General features: G+C 38.3%; 1 protein-coding gene across 10 annotated transcripts; it reads left to right on the top strand.

Moving 5' to 3' along the window:
* MDM1 (Mdm1 nuclear protein) lies at positions 1 to 27,622 on the top strand. Of its 10 annotated transcripts, none has more exons than XM_032688164.1 (16): positions 1 to 292; positions 1,133 to 1,229; positions 3,469 to 3,821; positions 4,237 to 4,371; positions 6,196 to 6,351; positions 8,360 to 8,493; positions 10,600 to 10,699; positions 17,254 to 17,292; positions 17,659 to 17,834; positions 19,225 to 19,503; positions 20,462 to 20,473; positions 21,364 to 21,506; positions 21,623 to 21,723; positions 22,572 to 22,830; positions 23,884 to 23,952; positions 26,134 to 27,622. In XM_032688164.1, the coding sequence occupies exons 1-16, from the start codon at positions 137 to 139 to the stop codon at positions 26,238 to 26,240; spliced, it is 2,316 nt and encodes a 771-aa protein (XP_032544055.1). In that variant the 5' UTR covers positions 1 to 136; the 3' UTR covers positions 26,241 to 27,622. The 10 variants fall into 10 exon arrangements, with proteins under 10 accessions (XP_032544055.1, XP_032544057.1, XP_032544060.1 ...); XM_032688166.1 differs by having other exon boundaries at positions 2 to 292; positions 6,196 to 6,339; XM_032688170.1 differs by lacking the exon at positions 1 to 292 and adding an exon at positions 557 to 670.

The raw sequence follows: 27,622 nt of genomic DNA, 5'->3' as shown, positions 1-27,622 counted from the left end.
CAGGGGAGGGTCGGCAGCCAGGGGCAACGGGGATATAAACAGACTGCCTGGACCGGTTTGGGTCAGTACGTCTATACGAGCACTTTTTTACCACCCTCTCACTTCTTTTTATTTTAATACAGTAAAGCCAGTCAGGATGGAGATTAGAAGGAGGAAGGCAGTCAAAAAAGGGACCCCTGAGGGAAGATCTGAACAAGAAGGTGGATTAGCGTCTCCTGACCGGGTGGCGGTGTCGGGTGAGGTGGCGAAGGCGGACCGGCCGCTGGCACGGCATCGCATAGGCTCCAGAAGGGTAAGAAGTCTTGTTTTATTCTTTCTCCAAACGCTATTTTTGTACCAAAATACAGCTGCGTGCGTGGACACGTGATTTTCCTGTAACCAGCCGCTCAACATCCTCCCGGCCTTGCGCTGCATTAGCACCGGATGCTTCCCCGTCGTGCATCCCCACACACACGGCGCTGGCCGTACAGCGCCATTATCCTGCCACAGGCGGGGGATCAGGCTTTTAATACGGATACCACGGCCCCGAGGACTGCGCTGCGAGGGGAAGCGGTGGCGGCCGCCAGCCAACATGGCCTTGAGGGCAGGGCCGGGAGGGGAAGCGGCGCGGTCGCTGTTGCGCAGGCGCCCGGCGAAGGGAGGGGAAGAGAGGCGAAGGGAGCCGGGCCCGGTCGGGCCGGGGCCGCGAACGGCGGGGCTGCGGGCGCGGCTTCGCCATGCCCGTGCGGTTCGGGGTGAGGCCCAGGGGGCGGCAGGAATGGGAGTGCGCCCGATTCTATGGGAAAGGGGAGACCCCTGCACCGGCCAATAAAGATATAAACAGCGGGTCCAGGCTGTGCTCGTTCCTGGAACTGTTCGCTTAAAGATATAAATAAGGGTTGAGGTTTTGTTCCTTTGTTCGTTTGTTTTGGTTTTGTGGTTTTGTTTTTATTTTTTATATTTTGGTGCGTGAAATGCAGTAGTTTTTGTTCTCCGATGGGGGTGGGTTTGGAAGCCGCAGAGCAGCCTGCCAGCTTAGCTCATCCCGCAGCAGCGTGTTGGTGTTTCTTCCACTCGGAGATCTGTTACCAACAGGAGCAGTGGAGCAGGATATGCACCGGTGGCTTGACAGACTCCTCTCTGTTTGCTACAGGGACTGAGTGAATATAAGAGAAACTTCAAATGGAGAAGCCCAGAATTTTGTAGCCCAGAGAAATCCTTGTGGGCAGGACTTCGGTCGGACCAGTTTGGTAAGCACCTCTGGAAGCTGTCCACCTTGACTGCAGCCAAAGCCATGATGAGTGCATGGCCACAGTAACTGGTGGTATTTGCAGTTTATGCATTTTGTGCAGTTAAAAGTATATTCTTGGGTCATCATTTAGTATATGTTTTTGAACTCCATATTTTTTCTGGCTACACTGAAACTTTCTTTTTTTTAATTAGTGCTATTTATATAAACCCTGAAAAAAAGTAATTTCTGACTTTTAGTAGCATAAGCCAAGGCCCAAACAGATGCAGTGTAAACTCATACAGGGTGTGCAGAGGATGATACTGGGTTACCTGTGATGTATGGAAACAGTAAGTAGAATTCCATATTTCAGATGAGGCTACCTTGGGGCAAGGTTTGATACAACATAAAATTGTTCTGAAGACTAACAGGTACAGCTAACTGAAAGAAAAGGACAACCATTAAGTCTAGAACTTAAGGATTGCAGACATTGTCATGGCAGGGAAATGTGGGGATAGGAATTGGAAGACGGAGGAAAAAGCATCTGAATTGAGAGGCCTGTAGGGAGTTGAGGAGTAGGAGTAAGCTGGACAGTGATGGCAGCTGTGATGCTTTGAAAAGTAGTAGTAAAAGATAGTAATTATTGTAGTGGCACAAGGGAGATTAAAAAAAAATAAATTGTGCAGTTCAGTGCAACTGCACTATGCAGTCTATGTAATTAAGAATACAATGTATTGATTCCTACAATATGATAAGTGCTATAAATTATTGCCTAGTAATTAAGAACCAAATACTGGGAGTAGGTTTTTTTTTTAGTCAAGATGGTAGACATTTTAATAAACAATTTAATCTTGTTAAAGATTATTTATATTACTGCTTTCTTCCATTACTGCAAAATGTATCTTTCTTTAACCTTGCTTTCCCTAGCGCACGGGTTTGTGTGTGGGTATCTGTATTGAGAACTGTAATTTTCACAAATTCTGAAATGCTTAAGCATACAAACACATTAACATCTTTTTAAAATTGCAATCTATGTTTATTTTCCAGTCAAAGTAAACTGCAAATTTTACAAGACTTGCAATAAACCCGTGAGTTAGCAATACAGCAGTTTCTCCTCTTTCTGATGTTGTAGTGGTGGTTTTGTGCATGCTTGGTTAGTTTTTCTATATATTTATGTTAATTTTCTTTCCCCACCATTTAAACACCATATCTTTAAATGGCACTGTTGGCACCTCATAGGACTTGCAGATTGTTATTGATAATATACTTACGGTTCTTCTTGGTGAAACACATAGTTGGCAGTTTTAGGAGTCACTTGGAACATCACTGCAGAAAGTTTACAGCTGCAGGTGCTCAGAGGTCCTTTCTGCTACTTTTCCAGTGTTTTGCCACTGGTATTATTTCCTATTCCCTGTATGTATAGTCAGACATCCAGACATTCTGTATATCTTTCACCATAGGTTGTTCTCTCTATGTTGCTTCTTCGTGAGATAGGAGTGTCTCTCTCTCTCTCTCTCCTAGAAAGTATTTCTCTAAGGCGTAAGTGACTTTCACTTACTTTTCCATCACAGTTGAACACTTTGAAGTGGATTCCCATTTTGAATATGTTCAGTCATTCAATACTCTTCTTAAAATGGGGGGGTAATTTTATTTTCACCTGCTTGTGTAAAGGCCAGCAATTCTTAAAAATAACTTGATACCTGGTTTTCTTACAAAGTATTTTTCTATTTTTGGAAATGTTTTTGTGTTCATACTGTAAAAAGGCACCAGGTATCTGAGATGGTGCTAAACTGCAAGGTGGGTGGGGATCTGTCACAGTCACTGAGAACCTGTTCAGCAAGGTATGTTGTGCACGAGTAATGAGAAGTGCTTGTAGCATAATTTATGGCTGCAGGTTGTTTGTTCTGTATCTGTGTTAGCCACGTTCTTTTCGCTGGTTGTGTTAGTTTTCTTCTTGTTCAACTCCCAGAATCAACTTGCACAAGCTTGTCCTGTGGACAGTTTTACTTTATAGGGTTTTATCCAATATTGTCCTGGAGCACCATGTTCCTGTCTTTTTAGTGGAAAGTCATTTTCAGATAGGAAAGAGCACAGAACTTCACAGCCATGCCCATAGTTCATAGTCTGTCATTGCTCAAAGATACTAAAACAGTACTTTTTAATAATCAGTTGTATGATAAACTTTCAGTTTATTATTGTAATAGAGTGATATTATGTCTTCAGTAGAATGTTTTTGTTAAACCTAATGTGTTTTTTTTCAGGAATTACTAGAGAACCAAAATTCATCTCCAAGAGAAGGGTACCTTACTATGATCCACAGATTTCAAAGTCCTTTGAATGGACAGCAGATTGTGATTTGAATGGCCCACTTGAACCTGAAGCTGCAGAGTTGCACACAGACCACAACAACAATGATGTGAATCAGGAAGAAATTGAAATGGTAGAAGGACCCAGACTCCCCCCAGAAGTTCGGTCACATTTGGTAGATTCTAGCGGTGAAACAGCTCTTGCCCTTGCAGAGAACAACATGAAAAAATCACCCTATGAAGCTCCACCAAATCAAAATGAAGCATTTTCATCTCCGAAAAAGGAATTAGAAAAAATGAGTAATGGGGTAAGGGAATATTTTTTTTTAATTGACCAGTATAAAAATTGCTAACAGTGTTTTCATACACATGCTCAGACTCTCTTGTCTAACTCTTTCTTTAGTTGTGTATTTTGATACTCTGTGTTGTAGCTTCTCTGTTGGGAGGGCAGTACTTTTGAGATCAGATTTTGGTGCTACTTAATTCAATAGGAATTTGCTCTTCTTTGTCATCACTGTTGTTTTCAATTAAACTAGCCAACAATATGTAAACTTTTTGGGCTTGGTGACTATAATGAGAAAATGCACTTTGCATTAATTTTGTTCATAAAACTGAAACCTCAACAACTGGTTTGAAAGTGTGTGTTGAAAGATGTCTGACTTGTAAAACATTGTAGGAAAGGAAACAATCATTGTTATTTTTTTTCTTGTTTTATGTTACCAGCTTCACAGAGCCCTTCAGAGGAAAGCAGACTTGAATATTTCACGTTTAAATACTTTCCCTAGAAATTCTGAATATCAAAGCCAATTTGTCTGGAAGAGTCCTCATGAAAAGTCACCAATACTTGCAGCTGAACAGGTAACTTTAAGGAATCCAGAAAGTAAATTAATACTTCCTTTTATGTATCAGCAAAGTTGCTTGCCTTCCAAGATTTGGGTTTTTGCTTTTTTGGTGGGGGAACAACAAACTTTAATGTTGTTACGTGATTTCTTTTTTTTTCTCTCACTGTATGAAAGTGCATTATAATGGGATTTGTTTCCATGTGATTCTTTATTGTGGTCAGGTCTATTTATATAAACCCTGTTCTCCTTACGCCTGATTGTATTTTATTCTGTTTGCATTAATTTACCTGTGTTGTCACAGTTTCTTATTGTCAGTCTCCATCTCTCTGCACATGTGCTTCTAAACCCTAAAGTGTGTCTCTGCAGTGTTTTTTTCTTTTATGAGGACAGCTTATATTTAAAAGTGGAGTCTTCCAATTTAAAGATACTCTTCTGGCATTTTACTACATCTCATGAGCTTTGGGGGTTTTTAGGGTTGAAAATGCTGTTTCTAGTCAGACCACAAAGAGTAACTGATTGTGAGACTACTTTGTGTTTTCAGTTAATTGTTACTGGGATTGGGACTTGAGAGACTTGGTCTGTTTTTATAGGATAAAATAGGCACTTTTGCTTTTATATTGTCTTCTGTTAGTAGGATTACTAGAGGTGGTGCGCTCTCTCTTTTTATCCACAGGTAGCAGATTTGTTCAGTAACAGCTTTCAGGGGAAGTAAATGTTGATACCTAAGATCAGTCACTGTCCTATCTTTTTCCGTTGAAGTGCCAAGCAGGTGGATTTACTATAAGATATGCTTCCCAGCAGTCCCTTATCCAAGGAAAACTCTTTGAAATGTGTGACGGTAGTATAGGAGTCAAAGAATCCTTTGAGAAAGAGGCAGGTCCCAGAAAGTCACTTTATGGAAAATTTCAAAGAGAATTCTATTTGGTTCTGTGTGAAATCAGTTCGATAATGTCATTAATGATGCTTGTTTATCTGCCTTTTTCAGAGGATAGACTTTGAAATCTAAACCAGCAAACTTTTTTTCATAGCTTATACAGAATAAGAAGCAGTGAGAATAAGTCTGTAGGCACTATACATCTGTGGATAAATAGAACTTAGAGAAAATTTCATTATAAAAATGATACATATTAACAAATTGGTATTTTTGATGTTGATATGACAGAGAATATACCTGAAAACTGAATAATGACAATACCTTTCCCTTGAAGAGATTCAGTGAAAATCTCAAAGTTATCAAGTCAGACCCAAATTCTCATAGCAAAGCTGAGGAAAATGTATGCTTGCCACATATGGCATGGTGTTTAAATTCAGCACCCCATGAAGGGATGATACACGACCACATAGCAGGCAAATTCTCTACCTTGGTTTATGGTACTATATTGATTGGAAAATAATGGATTTTTAATTTACCCAGCCCTAAGCATCCAGCTCTAGAACCCAGAGCAGTTGTGGACTTACAGACTGGACGTGTACTGTGGAGACATAGGGAAGTTTTATGCCGTGCCTTTCAAAAAGCATGATTCAACATACAACTCTGAAGGTGAACTGTCTTCCCAAATAAACAAAACCTCTGATAGTAAACTTTAGTAAGAACAGCATTTGATCACAGGTTTAACTGTGTCTGACTTGATCACTTTTAAACTTATTTTCATCAGTTTAAATTTTTCCTTGATTTGTCCTAAAAGTTCATTAGTCTGCACATGCTGTATTGTACCCACAACTATCTCTCTGCTCATACGTGAGTGTATTGGCATGAATCAGTTAACAGACTTTGAAAATTTACTCTCAAGGTAAGCAAATCTCACTTTTTTCTTTGTTTTATTTTCTTTCTCTCCCCAAGGTTATTTGCAACACAAGGAAATCCTCACCTGTGGTTAAATCTCCTGCAATTACTTCTGAAACTGCATATGAGAGAAATTTCAAAGGGTCTCCTCCTGTTGAGGATCCACAAGAGAGAGGTGTTTCAGAAGAGAAAGAATTTCCGGTTTGTGAACAAGTAAATATTTCCCTGAATGAAAGGCTTTAGTAGTACTTATACAGTTTTGCTCTGTTTTATAATGGGGTGGGTTTATTTTGAAAGTTTTTAGTTACATTGTAGAGCCGTTGCTGATGACACTGGACTCAATAGTGGTTTTGCTGTAAAAGACTGAAAATAACACTGTAGAGCTCTGCTCTTTGGGGTTTCTGCAGTGGGTTTTGCAGTTTCTTTTGTAGTTAATTTTTTTCAGTTTACAATGAAATTTTAAGTGTGTATTTTTGAGTTTTCAGGTGGTTTCATTTATTTTTTTAAATATTTAATTCTTTTGTTCCCAATTGAAACTTCGTTTTTAGTTATTAGGACAGTTTCTGAAGTCTAAATCTCTGATTTATACTCTCCTTGCTACCATTGTTGTCTCTTGGTGTGCAGGAGGGCTAAATGGGAGGTCTGGTACTTTTTGAATGTCATAAATTAGAGATAGTGTAAATAAAAAATAATGTCGATGTATGAAAATTGTCACAATTGGAACTGATTTTCAGCCAATAGTTGTAATTTGAAGAAACATGGAGGAAGGGTTACAGTTAATAAGTTGAAAGGGTAAGTAATTGTATGGGGCTATAACAGGACATTATGTAGCCTGTGTAGATTCTGTTACTCAGTTCAAAATATTATCATCTTTTGTGAGAGTAAAAGACATTTTTAAATTTCTATTTTTAAAAGACATTAAAACAACAATTTTAAATGACATTTTAAAGTAAATTTTAAATATTAAAATCTCTTTTATGAAAATTTGGCTGTCTTGCATTTCCTTGTCTTGCTGTTGACTTGTACAAACTTAAGTGGACATTTAGGAAACATGCCTATGTCATTTTTACAAGATACATGAAATGAAATGGAATTGTTTCAGACTGAGACTTTCTAAAAATAGGTGAGAGCAATTTAGAGTGCATGACTGAACCTGTTTTGCAAAGGGGATGTACGAATGTTTATTTTTGTAGCAAGCTGCCAGGTATAGTGTTGTCTAAACTCCTGCAGGTTAGCTAGCCATCCTTCAGGTACAAGGACCACAAATGAGTCTCCTCACCCATCTCTGTTCCTGAGAAAACAGAAAGGGCCACTGTCAGACCACATGTTCCCTAGGATGACTACTGAGCAAAATGTGTGCTTCATATGCGGGGCCTGTGGCTTAGTTTAAAGCCATTGGTACTTCTGAGGTGATTGTTGGCTTGGAGGTTTTGTCGTATAAAACTCAGACCTGCCCAGTGCTTTAAATCCCATTTGGGAATGAGGAATTTTATGTCCCCTTTTGCCTCTTCTAGTAGATACAATGAAAGCTTGAAAAGCCTGAGGCTTTTAGGAAACATTTGTCTGGTTTTAATATTGGAATTTCGGGTTGTTTTTTGAGAACAGCTAATACAGTAAAGTAAGAGAAGTCATGAGAAGGGAATTTTGTTGAAAGTGTCTAAAAAACTGGTTGTTTATACCAGTATCTCTTCTCTGATTAGTATCTTGAAAGAGTTTTGGAGGATTTTGGTGGATTTTTTTTTTCCCTTGAATTTGAACAGCGTCTGTGAGGATCTCTAGCAGAATCAGAAGGCATGCATGAGATTTCCAAGAGAATAAAATAAATCAGGAAAAAAGAATCTTTTGTGTAAAAAACCAACCAAATCAATCTAATAATTTGTAAAACATAATGGCAGGAAATAAAAAAAATTGCCTTTTGGACTCAGGTTAGAATGTGCAGGTATTATATTATTTTATTTCTGTGTTTCGTGTTAATTTTGTAAAATGTACAAAACGGATCATCTAACTAACTGAATGTTGTACTCAGAGACTTAGCTTTGGTATTTTGTTCGTTTATTTTTGTATTAACAAAAGAATGTGATATTTTTGTTTGTATTAAATATGCAAAAGAGCTAACACTAAAATAAAATTAACTATTTGCAAGAGCTTGATGTCAAAAAGAAATATGAGGGTTTTCAGATTGTTAGCTAATGTGGTATTTTTAAAATTATCTTTACCTTAGAGTAAGAGGGAAGAACCGTTTCAAAAACCAGCAGAAGATGCAGCAAAACAAGGGAAATCAGAACAGAAACATCTTAAACAAAAAAATAAGCAACATATCAGTCCAAAGCCCCTCTCTTTACATACAAGTCATGGGTATGTATAAAACAGGAAAACCTAGACTAGTGAGTAGGTGTGCAACAGCCTAATATTTAGAATGATGGACAGTGGACCTTTAACCACACCATGCTACAGTTGCAGGGGCAAATGCCCCCATTGAGTCTCCTGTGGCTACATATAAACCTGGTGTTAATTTCCATCCTCTTCCCTGGTCAACAGAAGTGGAAACTTTGTAGCCACTCCTGTTCAGTTGAACCTTGTGATGCAATAATAGTATTACTAATAAATTTAACGTGAATGAAATTAAATTGGTGCAGTGCTGCTACTAAACTTTTAGCAAGTCCTTCAGAAGTCATAGTCACCTCTCAAACTGTTCTCCTGTGCTTGCTCCACACCTTAAAACTGTGGTAATTGTACTTGATCTCTGCTTTTTCTAGTCCCTACTGCCTTCTGTCCCTGAGTAACAAAAGCAGACACATGAGGTAAAGAGGAGTAGAGAGATCTGTCCCATTTAGGGTAATCTGACAAGCATGGAAATGAAATGAAATTGTATGTTACTGAGTGCTATCAAAGTATCTTTTTTTTCTGCCACATGCCTACGTTGCAGGAATTGAACTCATATTTCCATTTTATACACATCTGAGATACGTCAAAAGAAATAAAGGGCAAGAATAGATGTGGGCTTAAAATGCAAAAATGAACCATCTCTCTTGTCTTTGTGCTTAACATATGCCCCAGCAATTGCTTTCATTCTTTCTGGCAGTGTTAAGGCATTAAATTAAAAATGGGAGAGGAGACTTACCTGAGTCTTAATTCTGTTGGATATTGGGAGTTGATTACAAAATTCTGTGAAATAAAATTGCTTTATGAAAAAGTAAGCGGATATAGTGTAGCTAAAATCTTTAACTCTTTGGTTTTCTTAGCACTCTGATGTGGTGGATTGTAGTCAATTTTGCAGTGAGTACTGTGTAAAATTCTTGATCAGATGGTGTGACTCTTTTCATTTAAGAGTAAATTTCTTCCTCTTATGCCTTCAGTGTGGTAGCATAAGACAGATTTTTCTTAAAAAATCACTGGGCAAATAGCTGTCAAAATGTGCAAGTTCTCAACATGCAGACAGAATGCAAGCTGTGTTGCATGGCCTGCTTTTGCAGAGTGACTGCAATCAAGGCATAGCAGTGATGTGTTTTTCGAGCTAATCCATTAGTTTTGCAACCAAAACTGAAAAAATTCAATCAGTTTTAAAGAAAGAGACATATTGAAAGAAATTTTGAGTATGCAGGGTTTGTGACCTTGGTATTTTTCTTTCGAAAAGGTGCTTTTTATTCTGTGGCTTCAGGCTTTTATGACCTGTTTCTGAAGAAGGATTTAAAAAGAGGGCTTTTTCACCCAATGCTGAATATATTAAAATAAAGTTAGTAATGTTCTGAAGCAAAATTAAAACCAAAAATGTCTTCAGATTTAAGCTGATACATCCACAGTTCAGTGCTTAAGAACTTGAAGTACTACTTGTTCCTTGCTATAGATGATGTTAATTTTTCTGTGTATGTATGTGTGTGGCAGAAGGGAAAATGAACCCATCTTTTCAAGTAATGAGGCCTTTTAAGATCAAAGCCAGTAGGACATAGTTAAATGAATTATACTGACCAGTGTTCTGGCAGTCAGATGTTTCTAGCCCCAGCAGTTCACCCCACCCATATGCAGAGTGCCTTTAAAGTCGAGTTCATAGAAGGAAATTCTCAGACACATTAATGCCAAAACAGCATTTTTACTTAAATACACCTTTATTAGCGACTTGAGTCAAGATGCTGCACGTTGCATTGAAGTGATTGAGGCTTATATGTGTATCACGTTCTCCTGATTTGGCTGTCAGAGCAAAAGCTTCAGGTAGAAGTGTTATGAGGAAAAACCAATATGAATATGTACTTAAAGGGCTACCTTTAAGTAGGTTTTTTTCACAGCTTTCCTAGTTGTGTTGGTTTGAGTTGTTTGTGCATGTGTTTTTCACATCTCACTGGCATTTAAGTGCAAGTACATATGTGTTTATTGATGTAACTTTAAAAGTGCTCTTAAAGAGTATTCTGGATATCAAGCTTTACCCTTTCTGTCTTTTTTTTCCTCTCCTCATTCTTGATTTCTTAGGAAGATGAACACTGAATATAGGTCAAAATTTTTGTCCCCCGCCCAATATTTCTACAAAGATGGAGCTTGGTCTCGTATTAGAAGTAAAGTTCACAACCAGGTGAGTACTCTTAGAAAACCTGAAGCCTAAGTATGCTTTGTATTTTGATTTTTAGATGCAAAACTTCGAATTGTGGTGTTTATAAGATAGAGTTTTGAGATTGTAATGCTAATGACTCAAGCTCCCTAAGGTGAGTATACAAAGACAGTTAGGTTCTGACAAGTCAGTATAATACGTAACAAGAAAAAAAAGAGATGGTGAGACTTAAAAAATATATTAATGTGACATCCAAAGTGAGGGAGGAGTTTTGTTTCCCTTACAATCAGAATCATTCAGAACAGAGTCTCTTCTGGCAGGTAATCTTGCTATTGATGTTCAACCCAGTTTTAATAAGTGGAAGTGTTCAAAATACAGAGTTGAATGATAGGAGATTTCAAGGGAATAAAAGGAGAAGGCCACCATAGTATCAGCCTAGGTCAGCTTGATGGTCAGGCTCAGTTTCATAGCTTACGATGCTGAATCCATTCAAAGCAGTCAACTGAATTCAATCATACACAACATAGAATTGACAATTTTTCTTGCGCGTTTCAACCAGATCGTGTATTTCCTTGTAGTTTATTCAGTAGCTGCTTACACTGTGTAGGAACTCATTTGACAGAACTCTGAAAATGGTGGGCAGCCTTGGGACCATAGGATTACTTAACAGCATTATTAATTATGATTTCCTGAGTTAGTTAAGTAAATCAAAACTCTTAGTGTGCTAAGAAACTTCTAGAGCTAGTTCTGCAACTCTGATTTCATTTAATTGACTTAGGTTTCTCCCAGCTGATAGAGGGAGCCTTTGTGAGACACTGCACTGCTAACTGTGTGGCAGGTACTTGGAAATGTGAGTTTTCTCACCAGTCAGGACCAAGGTGATGTGGAAGGTAGAACTGGAGCAGGTGGTTCTAGGATGTTGGGCTTTGAGAATTTGCAAATAAGGTTCTCTGAGAATTGCAGGAGCAGTGTGGTAGCATTCAGTTCTGTGTTTTCTCACTGGACTTAATCTAGCAGGTCATTTGCTTTTTCATTTTAGGCAAAAGGAAATATTTTATAGAATACATACAAAATACATAATGAGGAATAGGTCTCAAAGTTTAAAGTATATCATAGTATAAGATGATTCATAATCAGATTTTGTATATGCATGCATTCTGTGGAAACAGCCTCAGGAGAATGTTAGAGGACTGAAAACAAGCAACAGTTTTATATGTATCAATACATGCATTAGATTTACTGTAACTAAGGCTGTAGAATATTGTGAACTATTGCATGCAGCCTAAGTGGTGTACAGAATGTTTCTATTGGATATTATGTCATTTTTCTGGCATGTAAGACTTTAATTTGTTCATGTTGCATCAGTAACAATCAAAACAATAAGGAGCGGTGCTGAACTTCAAGAGTGACTGAGTTGTAGGCAAATAAAGGGAAAGGGATACATTGCCTTGAGGTATATTGTGTTTGTGACACAGTAAGCTGGGAGGAGTCACTCCAGTATAGTCAAGGGAAAGAATGAGGAGACTGCAACTGGAGAATGGATGTTTAGCTTTACATGCAGCATTTAATTAAGGATTTCCCACACTGTAACAAAGTGTTTTGGGTGTGTCAGACTTTTCCACAGAGATTTTCGTGCTGAAAAGGGAATTGCAGGAAACTAGAAAGAAGTTACTTGCCAGTAGGCATGAAGAATTAAAAAAAAGAATTATTGTGATTTTTGGGGCCTTCTAAATGAAGGAATTGTGCTGGGTAGCTGGAAGAGCCAAATTAATTTTAAGACTATAATAACAAATATCGATGACAAATGTGCTTTAATTGAATACATGTTTTCATGTGTGCACATTTACATTAGATCCTGGTATGAATTCATATAGAAGAGATTTTTATAGTTGCAATTACCTGTCTCTGTTAGACTTTAAATCACATGCCTGTCAGGGTTTAACTCCAGTAGGGAGCTGAGCTCCACAGAACCAGTTGTTCACTCCTGCACAATGGGATGGGGGAGAGAATTTGGAGGGTAAAAGTGACAAAACTCATGTTGAGATAAAGGTAGTTTAATAGGTAAAGCAAAAGCCATGCGTGCAAGCAAAGCAGAACAAGGAATCTCCAGGAAAGCAGGACTCCGTCACATGTAATGGGTACTTGGGAATACAGACACTGTCATTCCAAATGTTCCTGCCATCCTCCTTTCCCCAGCTTTTCTTTCTGGGCACAGCAAGAATATCCCTTTGGTTAGTTGGTGTCAGCTGTCCCAGCTGTGTGCCCTCTCAGCTTCTTGTGCTCCCCCAGCCAGCTTGCTGTCAGGGCAGGGTGAGAAACAGAAAAGGCCATTTAGCTCCATTCAGCAACAGCTAAAACATCTGTGTTGTCAACTGTTTTCAGCACAAACCCAAAACATAGCCCCATAGGAGCTATTTAATTTAACACATATGTCTTATATCATAAAGAAATTTATCCCAGCCAAAAGCAGCGCAGCATATCAAACCAGTTTTGCTAATAGACAAAGAATAATTAACTTGTGTGAATGTGTTACTGTGTGGGATATTTTCTATATAGAATTCTTTAAATTTGGTATTATCTCATTATTTCCATATATATCATTGAGGGTTGTAATTCTTAATAAAGCTTTTTGTGGGTAGAGGGAAAGCAAAGAAGAAGGTTAATGCTTGTAATTTTTTGGTCTTCAGGATTGGTTGTAAGAAAAACAAGCTTAAATCTTAAAACTTCTGTTAACACGAGAATAAAAATCCTGATAGACTTGATTCTTGGGCAGGCTTTCTTTTTTTCCTCCTCTCTGTAGGATCCGTCAGTATTTGTGTTCTAAGAATGATAAAATGGGATCCAGCATGGCAATTCCAAAACGTTAGAAGTCAAGCAGGTGAGGCAGAAGCCTGTCTTGGCCGAGCTGGGATCTTCTTTTGGAGCTAAGGCAAAAATGGAAAGTGTATGCCCAGTGGAAGCAAGATTATGTGACACAGGAGGACTCCAGAGATTCTGCTCACCACTGTAGGGAGAAAATCTGTGTGGCTGAAGCTCAGTTGAAGTTGAAGCTGAACAGTACTGTGACGGATAATGAAAAGAGTTTTTTTAAATATGTTAATAGCAAAAGGCAGTGCAGAAACAACACTTAGCTGTTACAGAATGAGGATGGTCACCTCACAAACAGGCATAGACAAGGCAGAGATCTTTAATGCTTTCTTTTCCTCTGCTTTCAACACTGGTGATGGGCTAAGGGGTCCCAGTGCCCTGAGCTGAAGGACCATGTCTGTGAGAATTGATAAACCGCCAGTTGACCCTGAACTTGTGTGTGATCTGCTGCTTGAACTGGATCCCTGGAAGTCTAGGGGACCTGATGAGGTTCCTCTGAGAATACTCAACTCAAGTGTGATTGTCATTGCAAGACCTCTCTTAATGACTTTTCCGAATGGTCTTGAGAATCTGGAGAGTTGACTGCAGTTGACTTGAAGCTGGCTAATGTTGTCCCAATTTTCAAGAAGGTCAAGTCGGATGACCTGGAAACCATAGGCCTGTCAGTCTCACTTCAATTACTGGTAAAATTATATAGAAGATTATCCTGGGAGGTACTGAGAAACACCTGAAGTCATTAGTTACAGCCAGCATGGCTTCATGAAGGGAAAGTCCTGCTTGTCAAACTTAATTTCCTTTTATGACAAGGTAACCCACCTGGCTGATCAAGGGAAGCCAGTTGATCTAATCTTTTTGGATTTCAGTAAAGCTTTCAATCCTGTCTCTCACATGATTCTTCTGCACAAAATGTCCAGCACACAGCTGGATAAACACATCATGTGGTGAGTGAGCAATTGGCTCATGGGTCAAGCACAGAGAGTAATAGTGAATGGGTAACATCAGACTGGTGAGCTGTCCCTAGTGGTTCCGCATGGCCTGTGCTCTTCACCATCTTCATAAATGACTTGGATGCAGGACTGGATGGGATACTGAGTAAGTTTGGTGATGATACTAAATTGGGAGGAACTGTTGACTCCCTCAAAGGCAGGGAGGCCCTGCCGAGAGACCTCAGTGAATAAGAGGACTGGACAATCATTAGCTATATAAAGCTGAACAAAGACAAATACCAGGTTCTGGGATGGGGCAACCCCAGATGTTCGTACAGACTGGGGAATGAGATGCTGGAAAGCAGTGCCACAAAAAGGGACCTGGGGTCCTGGTTGATGGCAAGTTGAATATGAGTCAGCAGTGCCCTAGCAGCCAGGAGGGCCAACTATGTCCTGGGGACATCAGGCACAGCACTGCCAACTGGTCAAGGGAGGAGATTGTCCTGCTCTGCTCTGCACTGGGGCAGCCTCACCTGGAGTGCTGTGTGCAGTTTTGGGTACCACAGCATAAGAAAGATATTAAGCTATTAGAGAGTGTCCCAAGGAGGAAAAGCCGTATGAGGAGCAACTGAAGTCACTGCTGAGGAAGAGACTGAGGGAAGACATTACAATCCACTGCTTCCTCACAGGGGGAAGCAGAGTGGGGGGCACTGATCTTTCTGGTGGCCAGTGACAGGACCTGAGGGAATGGCATGAAGCTGTGTCAAGAAAGGTTTAGGTTAGATGTTAGGAAAAGGTTCTTTACCCAGAGGGTGGTTGGGCACTGGAACAGGCTCCCCAGAGAAGTGGTCAGACTACCACTTGACAGAGATCAAGAAGCATTTGGACAATGCTCTCAGGCATGTGGTGTGGCTCTTGGGGGTGTCCTGTGCAGGACCAGGAGTTCGATGATCCCTGTGGGTCCCTTCCAACTCAGGATATTCTATGATTCTGTAAGATAAGAGGACTGAATAAAATATTCATTCATGATCGAGACGTAAGAAAGAATCCAGCCATATGAGAAATATATTAACAGCAGATTAATGAAAGTCTGCATAACTTGAAAAAGAGTGCCAAGTGCATTGATTTTGTTGTAAAGCAACAAAGGTACTTTGACCATTTACAGTACAGGTTGTCCAATAGTTCTTTTTGGTTTCTACATGATTCCACACCTTTTCCCATACTAATGAAGAGAAATGTTCTTCAAAACTGTATCTAACCTCTACATCTGGTGAGTTGTTGACACTCACCCTTACCAAGGGTGCCTACAGAATATCTCTAGCTTAGCATAAGTGCTTAGATGATAGGCTCTGACTGATCCAGTCTCGTTTCTGCCTTAGTTGGGACCGCACATGAGTAACTTTGGGTCCAAAGCAGAGTTTCTGAAGTTCTGAGTCCAAACAGGCAAATGCCATAGTAGAATCCTGGTGTGACCTTAGCCATAGTGATTACTGCTAGACTGCTTCTCTTCAATTTATTATTAAGCATTTCTTTTCAGCAGTCATATGAAAAAAAAGGCACTTTGAATTATGCTTTTGAAAAATTAATGTGGGCAATTAATGATTACAGTAGGGCTCTCTGGGGCCTGTGTCCTGCTGAGTTAATGCTGCCTCCTGAGTCACTGAAGGAGATGGTTGTCCTTTGTACTTCTTCACAATTCACTGGAGACATAGTATTCTTCCTCCCCCTGCAGTACCCTGTTGCTCTGGATTTATATCCCTTCCATTGTGGCTATCATAATTAATTTTTCATTCTTCTACTTAAGATGAGTAATCCAATAAATCACTTGCACATCAAACTTTAAATTCCCCTCTGAAAATGACAGGCATATATTTTTAATGGGCTATTCTTTGCAAGTTTAGTGGGTCAAATTGCGGATGTTAGCTGGATATCCATCTGCTGCATCCAGTTACTTTCATTGGGATTAGCAGAATTTAGCCCACTAAGGAGGAATGATGTGAAATCTATCATGAAAGAAGAATAAAAAAGAAAAGCTAGGAAAATGGGCCAGTGAAAGTGTTAGTATTACTTTCCTGCTATTTTACAAAATGCTTATTTCCTATGTGCCATTTTTAGTAAGCCAGAATTCACATGATATCACAAAGTTATTTTTAATAAGTTAAATATAAACATTTCATTTTTCCTTTTTCTTCTTGCACTTTAATTGTGTTTGGGTGAAGAACACAAGATAGCACGTGTGTTTAAATAGTCTTAACCATAAAAATTATAGTGTATGATATCTGAAGAGAGGGGTTATCACTTTTTTATTTAAACTAAAATTGAACAGTTCTGTATCTCATTCTTACTGATAGCCTAGAATGAATAATTTTGATATTATGTCTTACATACAGTAGCTCCAACAGTTATCAGCTTCTCACTAAGATGAATGTAGCTAGAGACAGTTGCAGTGTTTGCAGCATACAAACTCAGTATTGCACATGCATATAGATCTGTTAACTTGAAATAATTATAAATTAGTGGTGAATCTATTTTTCAGTATTTTGCTGATGCTTAGGAATCTAAATTGATTTCCTCAAGCTTGGCAGAAAACTGGTGAAATACCAGTGCTGATGTATTTGTTTTAGAGCTTTTTATTGAATCTCAGGGAGGCAGCATAGAGCTATGTTGGCAGGCTTTTCGTATTTAATTTCTTAGACTGAAGTAAAGTTACAAGGGTGATAGTAACAATACAATGTTGAGAGAAAAATAAGAAATTTAAAAATAATTCTGTATTCTTTTCCTTAGGCATCTCAAAACAGTCTAAATTCCATGTGGTATATGGAGGTTGGTTGCATAGAAATTCCTCTTTCAGTGTTTAGAGCACTGTGTCTGAGCGCTGATGGAAAGACTAGAATCCAGCATTAAACTTATTCATAGTTACTGCATAAATTTTTGTGCTTATGGAATGAATAATTAAAAATTCTGCTTTGGCTTCATGGCTCAAGCATGCTTACTGAATATATGCTTTTGTTATTTTTGCTTTCCTTTTGTTACCATTTTTTCAGCATGCAGTGTTTGTGCTGTGGCTGGCCCTGTATTATGAGTAACTTGCCTTTCTCTTCTAGCTGCCAATAGCTAATGCAAATACTTTGTAGTAGCCTAATAGCGAACTTTAAACAGACATGCAACTTATGAAACTTTGATGTATAGGTGAGAGAACTTCGAGAAAGAGCAAAGACTTACAGGCAACGAGTAGAGGGAACACACTTCTCCCGATACCATTTCAATCAGATCCTGTCTGATAATAACAGTCTTTGGGATGTGTCCTCAACTTCCAGTTCAGAAGAAGGGATCAGCAACAACATCAGAGCACTAGATCTTGCTGGGTAAGGTCATCATTCCTGCCTGTTATTCTGCAGCTTTGAAACAGAGCAAAATGCTGAATATAGGCTCATCAGATGTGTGCCATCTTGGATGTTTGACTGCATTCAAGATGCAGTTGGACAGGGTGTCCAGTTATCATCTAGGCTCTCTTTCCCCATGGAGGGTTGGACTAGTTGGTCTTTTGGGGACCCTTCTAACCTGGGCTGTTCTGCAATTCTGTGATATGCAAAGTCTCTGGAAGAGATGAGGGCATTTATCAGTTGCTATGTGCTCAAATGGAAAATGAGGCACAGTCCAGTCTTCTGGAAGAAGAGAAAGTTATATAATTCTTCACAAATGCATATTTAGTGCAGCAACCTTAGTCTCAAATCTGGAAGACTTTTGCACTGAGTCATACTGAGGTAATATTCTTCTTTCCACTGGAATGATATGAAATCTGTTTTGTCTACTTAGATGTTATTGATGTTCTCATCAGGATTGGTTAATTTTGTGGTTGAGTTTTAGACACTGTTTAGTTTGGAGCTGAAAACCTAGGAACTGGAATGGTGTACATCCATTTTCTCCTTTCTTTGAAGGCTATCAGAATTGACAGATATTAAATCCCTTGCTAGGAAAATTCAGAATTAGTATGTTAGTAAAATGTACAGACAGCTATAGCTGAAACAGGGAGGGGGAAAAAAAAGTAATTTGTATCTTCTCTGAGATTTGATATTTAAGAACAAAGCCTTGGATGCTTCTGTAGTCCACTGTAGACTGCTGTACACACACTACTTGTGTGTGAGAGATCTACCCATTTGCATGACTGTAGCTCTAATAAGGGTTGTGGGATGACATGTAAAATAATATTTATTACAATGTAATTTGTTAAATGTGGTGTAAATGTTTTGGTCTACTGGTTTGTTTTCTTTTCCCGTGAAATACAAATCCTCTTACTGATCTCATTTCTCTGCACTGGGCTAATTTGCACTGATTTCTGTCAACAGTTGAGAGTTTAATACTTTGAAAAGTTGGACCTGAAGGGGAGTCTTCTAAACTTCTTGGCTTTTAAAATTATGCCATCAGAGAGTCCCTTTGTGTGGAAATAATTATTTTTTAAGCACTTATGATAATCTAACTTGTTGTTTAAATTGAAAATAGAGCACTAATTTACATTGCATTTTTGGAACTGGTAATCCAGAAAGAGTCTTCATAGACTCTAGTTTGAAAACTAGTTGTTCTTAAATACAGTTGAAACTTTAGTGGCAATTTAACCATTCATTATGTCAACTGTACTACTTTTTAATATCTGAGCTGTACTTTTTGCGAAGGACTCAACTGGATGAATGTGTTCTACACAGAACACATATATTGTGCAAATCAGTGATATGAGATGCTGTGTTCTTTGTTACCTAGAGTTTCTGAAAAAGAGGCTGTACCAAGCCCTCAAGGGCTACAGCAGCCTGACTCCAGAGAACAACCACACCAGAACAGCACTGGAAAGAAAGATATGTCAGATGCTTTAACTGTTCCAGTCAAAAGACGTTTAGTTTGGGATGAACAAGAAGATACTAAAGAAAGAGAAAAATGTCAATCAACAGAAGAGGAAGGAAAACAAGATGAACAGAGTGCAGTTGTGGCTCAGCAGTTAGAAGAAAACAATAAGGATGCCAAAGAAGATACGAAAATTGAAGGGTAAAATGGAACATTTTAGTGATGTATATATGTATGTGTGTGTGTGTATATATATATTTTTTTTCCTTTTAACAGCTCAGAAATTTGTAGGTTAACTAATTTATGTTTTAAAACTGGATTTAATTAAGAGAAGTAAGTTGGTGTAAATTGGTGTGACACTACTTTTGTTTTTAACAGTATCATAAGGAATGAGAAAGTTTAAGACATTGAGCTGGTTGATGGAAATGGATCCATCATTAGGAATACTGGATTTCTAACTTACAGGACAGGTGTTTGTAGATGCATGAGCAATTCTAATGTTTTTCTCCAAAACTATAAAATTTGCAGTATGGGTCTCTTGGAACTGAGTATTCATTACACATTAGCCAAGTTCAAGTTTAGTGAAAGTTAAAACTCACAATTTGCTTCAAATTGACAACGTAGGATTGATAGGAGTGAAAGGATAGTATACATGCTAATCTTCACAGAATAAGCAGAGTTGGAAGGGACCCACAAGGATCATCAAGTCCAACACCTGGCCCTGCACAGGGCCATCCCCAAGAGTCACACCATGTGCCTGAGAGTATCATCCAATCTTGTACTTAAGCATCTATTTTTTTAAAAAGAAATCATGAACAAAGATGAAGGACTTGGGAGAAAAAAAATAATTAGCATCCATTAATCACTGATCATTATGTTACTGAGCACAGGTTGGAAAAAGGTAGAGGGGTATTTATAAATGATGAGAGATCAATTCAGCATGTGTGTAGTACTGTATTTGACAGTTCAAAGATCCAAACTGTATTTAGTTACAGAAGTCTCTGGCTTTTTGCTGTGCAGGTTTTGCATACCTTTTTTTTTTTTTTTAAGACTAGTATTTTAGTTTAATAGATATTTAAATCTCAATAACTTTGACTCTTGTTACCATGCAATCTAAGCATTTTATATTCCTCATTTGGTTTTATTTTTGGTGTTGCAGCACTAATCAAAGGTAAGGAACTGTGATAATCTCCTTTGGGGATAATACCCTGTATGCAAAACCCAGACAAAGGAAAATTGAGATGCTAGACCCGAGTAGAAATTAAGTGCAGACTTCCAAAACTATCATCTGGAAAACCCCTCTAAGTTTCTCTGCCTCACTTATGCCTCTGATTGACATTGAAGGTTTTCTCTCATCCTGAAATATGGTTCTGTGTGTGCTGAGGTGTGTGCTAGACTTGGCCATGCAGGGCAGCTTAACACTTGCATGTTATCTAAGCCTTCTTGAGAGCTAGAAATGAGGAATTCTTTGCCTAGATGCATCTAGCATGCACTGAGAAGATCAGGTTCCTTGCCCAGTGTGGGTGTGCTGCCACCTCCTTTTGAAATGCACCTGGAGGAAGAAGACTGAAGTGGTAGTGCTGATTTATTTAATAACCTGGGGGCTATAGCGATTACATACATGTGGGATATTTGATTTCAGTTTGACCGCATTGACTGAAGAGTGTCAAACCCACACTTCCATCTCGAAGGTGGCAACCAGGTTCAGGGTTTTTCTGGGTGAATACCTTTTCCAGCCCTTCTGCTGAGACTCTGTATTGTGTAGCAATACATTCAGGGTTTACTGGGACAGAGGGAGCCTGAATTTGCAGCTTGAGACCATGTATGTATTTTATCCATTTACACAAAAAAATTAAAATACAGAAACTGAGGCTCCAGGGCTGGAATCCAGGACTCTCCTTTTCAAGCAGATGTTTTAGGTATAGGCTGTTGGAGTTTTATGGCCTTAACTGTCTTGCCTTAGGCTTCCTTGTAGGAGTTGATTAGAAACAAAAAGCTTGATTGCAAGGCTCCTGAGTCCTTAGCTAGTCCTTTAATAATTTCTCTTTTTTTTTTTTTCAGTGAGAATTTAGAATTGAATACTTCTGCAACTGTGTCAGATTCTTCTGTATCCTCAAGGATTGGTGGCAGGCTTCCTACTCCAAAGCTGAGAGCTCTTGGTGGTACTCAGAGGACTCATCATGATCGCACTACCCCAACTGTTGGTAAAAAGACTTTTAAATGCAAAGCAGTATTTCAAGAACTGAAGAATAAAAACCATATATGAATCAGTTTATTAGGTTATTTAATGTAATAAAGTATTTTTCATCTTCTCCAATAGGAGGTACAGTTTTAGTGTCTCCTCCTAAATTCAAGTCTTCATCTTCACCACAGAGAAAACGAGACTTAAGAACAGACCCTTCGAAAAGAAGGTCCTTCCAGGTGAACCAGAAAAGACACTTAAACATTATGAATTTTAGGAATGTGCTTTTTAAGTAATAGTGAATAATTTGTTTAATACATCTTTCTCTTGAGTTGTCATTTGCTATTCTAAAATTCTCAATATCTGTGACTGAAAAAGGCCCATGTCTGAATTATTAATTTTTTGGGGGTATCAAGCAAAGGGGTTGAGACTAGTGGAGCTGTTGATTTCCCCATTAATGTTATTGTAGCCACTGACATAGGGCACAGGTCCAGATTGTTTGACTTGAAAGAAATTCAAGAGAGAGAGGTTGGGTGCTTATATACAAGATAGGTTAATGTGCCAGAGTAGTTTCACTCTTCCTTTCCTTTACTTTCATGCTGCTTTTACTTTGCAGCTTGCATAGTTACTAAAAGAAAAATAGAAACACTTAGTTGTCATTCTCAAAATTGGGATACTTTTTGTCAAGTTGTGCTTGGTCTGGGTTCTACAGAGACAGCTACCATTCAACTGCATACATCCTCTGTAGTAAGTTCTGTAATAGAAGCAGACACAATCACATGAGAAGTTGGTTATGTTGTTTTAAAATCTAAAAACACAGTTTTATGTTGTGAGGAAAAGAAGCTCTCGGTTTGACCTGATTAGATTACTTTCAGACCATGTTAAACACTTATTATTAGCAACAGATTCTCTTAAGGCTGTCTCACAAGTTTGGAATACTTATTGTTTTATTACCCTTATGAGAAGTGTAACTGTAAAGCCAACATTTGCTGCATATGTGAAGATGTGTACTGTAAGGCAGTGTATGAGATGCTGGGATTTTGTGCTTTTTTTGATCCTTTTTTTTCTTCTTTCTATTGTGTTGTAGCCTGACGTGAAAATGAAAGCTGTTTCACTGTTTAACTCTCCACCTGCTGGGCTGAGAACTGTGGATCCTCTGCCACTTAGGCAGGATCCGTGGCCTCCTAACAGGGTTGCTGATGAGCAAGTTCCTCTTGCTTCAGCCCATCAAGAACATTCCTCTGCAACTTCCATGCTCAAGTCAGCAAAAAGCTCCTCTGTGCCTTGGTGGAGTCTCTCTCATCGTATTCAAGGGACTCTCAAGGATCCAGAATTCCAGCATAATGGTGGGTTTTGTGTATTAACCGTCTGTGTTAGAGTGCTGCAGGATGGAAATGACCGCTCTGCAGTATTCAGACCAAGAGAATGCTGAACTTGCTGCGTTACACTTTCTACAAAGAATGTGGTGTTTGTAAACGAAAGCTTTTCTACTGTATGGTTAGTCTTGCTGAGGAAATGTGCACAACACTCCACTTTAGTTTCAGATTCCACTAATATCATTACATTCTAGTAGTCTGTCTAATTTTGCCTTATGGGTTTCAATAAGTACTTACCATGAGAATAATTTGGTTTAGCATAAGCACCTCTAATTTTTAGTATCTAAGCTACAACTGGATGCTGTAACACTTCTCCAACTGCAATTGCCGACATCAATGTGTCACTGAGACCTTTATGGTGCAGTATTACTTTGCAGGAGTTTTTGATTTCTGAGAGATAAGCTCCTTAAATATTTCTGCAGGATATGGAAATAAAAAAGTCACCTATAGAAGATTTATTGGATATTGAGAAAAGCCTTTTCTTGGCTGAGGAGGAATTTGTGCTGGAGCATTTCAAAGATTGTTAACAAATGTTTAAGAGTATTGAGGATGTAAACTGCATTAAGAAAAGAATCCTCCCCCCTTAGTCTTCATTCCAGAAAGACTTTGTATAGCTGCTTAAGGTCCCACAATTCTTGCTCTCTTGATTATAGAGATTAGCTCAAAAGTAGTATTTCCATTCTAGAATGGAACAAGTAGTTGTCCAGTTAAGTGGGAACATGAAATCCAGAGAATTTCCTCAGAAAGAGGTTTGAATCAGTGCTGGATTCTAGCTCTGCACATTGAGTGTAGTTCGTTAAGTAACTTGTAGCATGTACTAAAGAGGTGTCTTGAAAAGAATACAATGGAGTAAGTTTATTTTACCTCAGCTTAGAGTCTGGTGAATTTTTGGGTATTTTTGCTATTAATAAGACTTTTGTTTTGGAAATAATGTTGCAACATTTTTAAATATTCTAAAATTAATTACTATCCTGTATCTATTTTGAAATTATTCAAAATTGTGCTTTTGACTTTTTGTCTTAGGGAATCTTGGCAATCCAAAAATGAGAACTTTCCAGTTACCCCTTCGGGAAAGAAACCGTAATGATGAAGGTATTTCTTGTCCCAAAGTATTATTGTATATCATGTGTATATAATCTAGATTAATTTTAACTTGCATGAGTGTGAGAGATTTTTTGAAGCAGTAAGTAATACTGATTTATGTGTTTGCTTGAATAACTACTGCATTTTTTCATCAAAATAATTTAAAAATTTTCATCCTAGTAATCTGAAGTTTGAACATGATATAGTGTAGCATGAATAAACCATTAAATGTGGCTGAAAATTAAATAGACCATTGCGGCTCAATATGTGGCTTACTGTAGGTTGCTTTGTTCCATACCTAAAATTGTTTCCTCCCCACACATTTTAAGCCTCTGTGTTGATAGCAGCAGAAGCAAGCTGCAAAATGATCACAGCCCAGATTGCAGCTGCAGTAACTTTGGATGCAACTTAAAACATACCAGAAACCTTCAGATAAAGGTTTTGCTTGTGAGACTTTAGCACCAGATGTGCAGCATAAAATGATCTTCCTGACTTTACTTTTCACACCTGTTCTCTGCTCAGTGTATTAGGCATACTTATGGCATCCTGCTATTCCGATTGCTGTTTTGACCTTTTTTCTATTTTGTGTAAAGTTAGTCTGGGAGAGCAGCCAATGCACAGCCCACCAGTGCATCTACTTGGCCCTTTTTTAGGCAGACACAAATAAACTCTTTCAGTAGCATGAGTCAACCAAGGGCACTGTAGCCTCATTAGCTTGAGCTGCCATATACTTTTTCTTAGTGTGGTGTCTGAGGTTGAGCTTGGTGCTGTGCTATTAGCAGTCACATTTGTTTGGTTCAGATGAGATTATGGACAGACCAAGTTTATATCTGATTACAGTTTATTTATAGTTATACCCCAGAACGACCAAAAGCTTTTTTCTGTACCCCTTGTGCTCCTTGGTTTTAACCAAGTTTCAGGCTGATTCTCTATCTTACTCACTGCAGTTGCCTGAAAAATATGTGGGTTGTGCAGATGGCTCAGACAAGAATCTGTGTAAATACATAAAACATGCAAAATCCTGTAGTACTCTGCAGCTTCCCACAAGCTTTGCCACACATAGATTAAATGTTGTAACTGCTGTGTTATTTTTTTTCCCCTATGAGCTGAGCGATGATGTATGAGCTTTCAGAAACAGATTAAATGTGCCAGCTCACAGATATTTTGTACATTCATATTTGTTCATGTACGTACAAACCTGGGAGTTATTCCAATGACATGTCTGTTTGCAGAAGTGCAGTTAGCAGTTTTCTCATACATGAGAATATAGTTGTTATGCATAGTGTCTGAGCCTATTATGGGCTGTTTGGATCGCTGTATTTTAAGAATTTAGAAATGCTGCTAAAAAGTTAATTCAAACAATGACAAAGTAGAGGTGCTGTTTGGATTTAGTTGAGGAATTTTTTCTTGGGTTATTTTGTTGGTGAGGGGGCTGGAAGGTAGTGATACAGTTCTTTTTAATCCATTTGAGGAAAATGGGTATAATTAAGGATATTTTTCATAGACAGCATCTTGACAGAGCTGTTGCAACATTTTAATAATGCTGTTCAAGAATTATGATGTGCTTTATCAGACAAGCAACTGATTAATTTTAAGAGTTCTACTGTGTGTGAAGTGGACCTTGTATTCAAATGGAAGACCCTTCCAAAGTATATTTCTAAAGCTTACTTCTTGTTGTCTTTGTGATAAATTTTTTTCAGAATACATGTTTCTTTCAACAGCTTGTGACACAAGTTGCATTTGGCACAGAAGGACTCTTGGCAACATGGGTTCTGATATTTTAGTCATGTTATTCTAAGGTTATCTAAGAATATATTATTTTCTGAGTCTAGTGTATACAGATTTCAGTGGCAGAGGAACAATTCCTGAGCTCTTCTGACACAGGAGAGTAAATGTAAAAATGACTTGGAGGATTGGGTGACACTAGGGATCTCATTCTGAAGTTTGTCAAGAGTTGGGCTTGTAACTCTTTTAAACTTATCTAACATCCTAGAAGCTTTCTAGTGAGGTTCTTCTCCAGCACATCAGATGCCAACTAATTGCATTAAAGTGTATTGTGGTACTATTTTGACATTCATTGTGGAAGAGGGCATAAAAATATTTACACTCTCAAGGTCTACCAAGAATGTCAGCTATGTTTTGATATGTATATTTAATCTTCTTATTTTTCCCTTATTGCTTTCCCCACAGATGACAGGTTGTCTCAGATCTCTGCTCGCTCGGCAGCATCTAGCTCTCTTGCATCTCAGATACTGGAACGAGCTCAGAAGAGGAAGGATTTCTGGGGCAAGACATAGTCTCTTCCCACCTGTCGTGTAGAAACTGTTCTGTAAAATGATTTATCTTTTATAGTTTGTAGTGTACATTTAAAAAAAATGTGATTGTAGATCACATGTTAATGCTGCATTCTTTCACTTAACCACTGATATGGCCCAAGTTTTAGGGCTTGGCATCCCAATTGAAAATTAAGTATTTAAACTGATGTTGAAAATGAACATCCTTTATATCTGAGAGTTCAGTCTTAATTCACTATGTCTCTACAGCCATATGAGGCTTTTTTTTTTTTACTGTGGCAGCTCTTGAAACTGAGATAATTATTTTTTTATGGAAACCGTGTGTTACTTTTCAAGGTATTCTGCTGCAGTCAGGCAAGTATGACCTGGAACAGTATTCAGGGGCAACACCATCATTTATCAAATACCTCAGTTGCATTATTTTAACTAGTTATCTTAAAGGCAACAATGGTATATTTGTTTATGTCACTGTATGAATTGTCAGCACAACACAGTACTGTGACAAAAAGTTACTTTTGCTACTTAACTGGCTCTAACCTGTTACAAAAAGATTCCTATTTCCTAATGATGCAAACATGGAATGTACAGGAGTTTGAGAAAAGGACATGAAGCATTAGAATTTGTTTGTTGTCCACAGATTTTTGGCCAGGAAGACTATTAGAGTTCAGTGTGTACAGTACTGCAGTTTGTCAGATATACTGATTTAAATGCTTGTCTTGTGGACTGAGACCACAAGATGTTTACTGTTAATTTCAGCTTCTCTAGAAAAAGCAAACTCAGCCACCTTAACCAGTGGTGTTCCCCAGCCCCTCTTCAGACTCAGGTATTTAGGAGGAGTTGATTTGTTAAAGTAATCTCAAAAGAATGGTTTTTTTTCTTGACTTTGACATTTTAATTACCTCTCATCCTAGTTGCCTGTTGCAGAGAGATTGATACTGTTATGACTGTCACAGTGAAAAGTGTTTGTGATTTATGCTGACAGCTCATTTTATTTTTCCAAGTGATGCAGACAAATTAATATGAAGTAGAAGAAATGGGTGGTTAACAAGCAGTTTGGTTCTTCTTGTATGGCTTCAAGTTTTAGTATTACTTCATTTGGAAACTTTATACAAGAACAATTTGAATTTTGTACACATTTGATTACATTTCGATTTTGTATGCAATTATGTATGTATATTGCTGAAAATAAAAAAGGTGGTTTGATTTGTTTTTATGGAAGTTATGCTGGATAATTTGTCAGGGCTTATTACATTGGCATTTCTCTGTTTAGTTCTCTGTTTCACCTGTTCAGCTGGAATATCTGTGGACTTACGAAAGCCAAGATGTTACCTCAGAAATCTTCAGAAAGAGTAATTTATTAAAGCTAGATATGTTGATACCTGAAA

This window comes from Chiroxiphia lanceolata, chromosome 5 (assembly GCF_009829145.1).
Source record: "Chiroxiphia lanceolata isolate bChiLan1 chromosome 5, bChiLan1.pri, whole genome shotgun sequence".
NCBI classification, from domain to species: domain Eukaryota; kingdom Metazoa; phylum Chordata; class Aves; order Passeriformes; family Pipridae; genus Chiroxiphia; species Chiroxiphia lanceolata.
The sequence above is the reverse complement of the archived record's forward strand: the minus strand, read 5'-3'. Positions and strand labels throughout refer to the sequence as shown.

Bases quoted from the DNA above. Each gene is read 5' to 3' on its own strand.
- MDM1 (XM_032688164.1), top strand. From the start codon at position 137: ATGGAGATTAGAAGGAGGAAGGCAGTCAAAAAAGGGACCCCTGAGGGA. The intron at 17,835-19,224 runs GTAAGGTCATCA...TTTGTTACCTAG, and splicing joins AGAGCACTAGATCTTGCTGG to AGTTTCTGAAAAAGAGGCTG. The intron at 22,831-23,883 runs GTGGGTTTTGTG...TTTTTGTCTTAG, and splicing joins TCCAGAATTCCAGCATAATG to GGAATCTTGGCAATCCAAAA.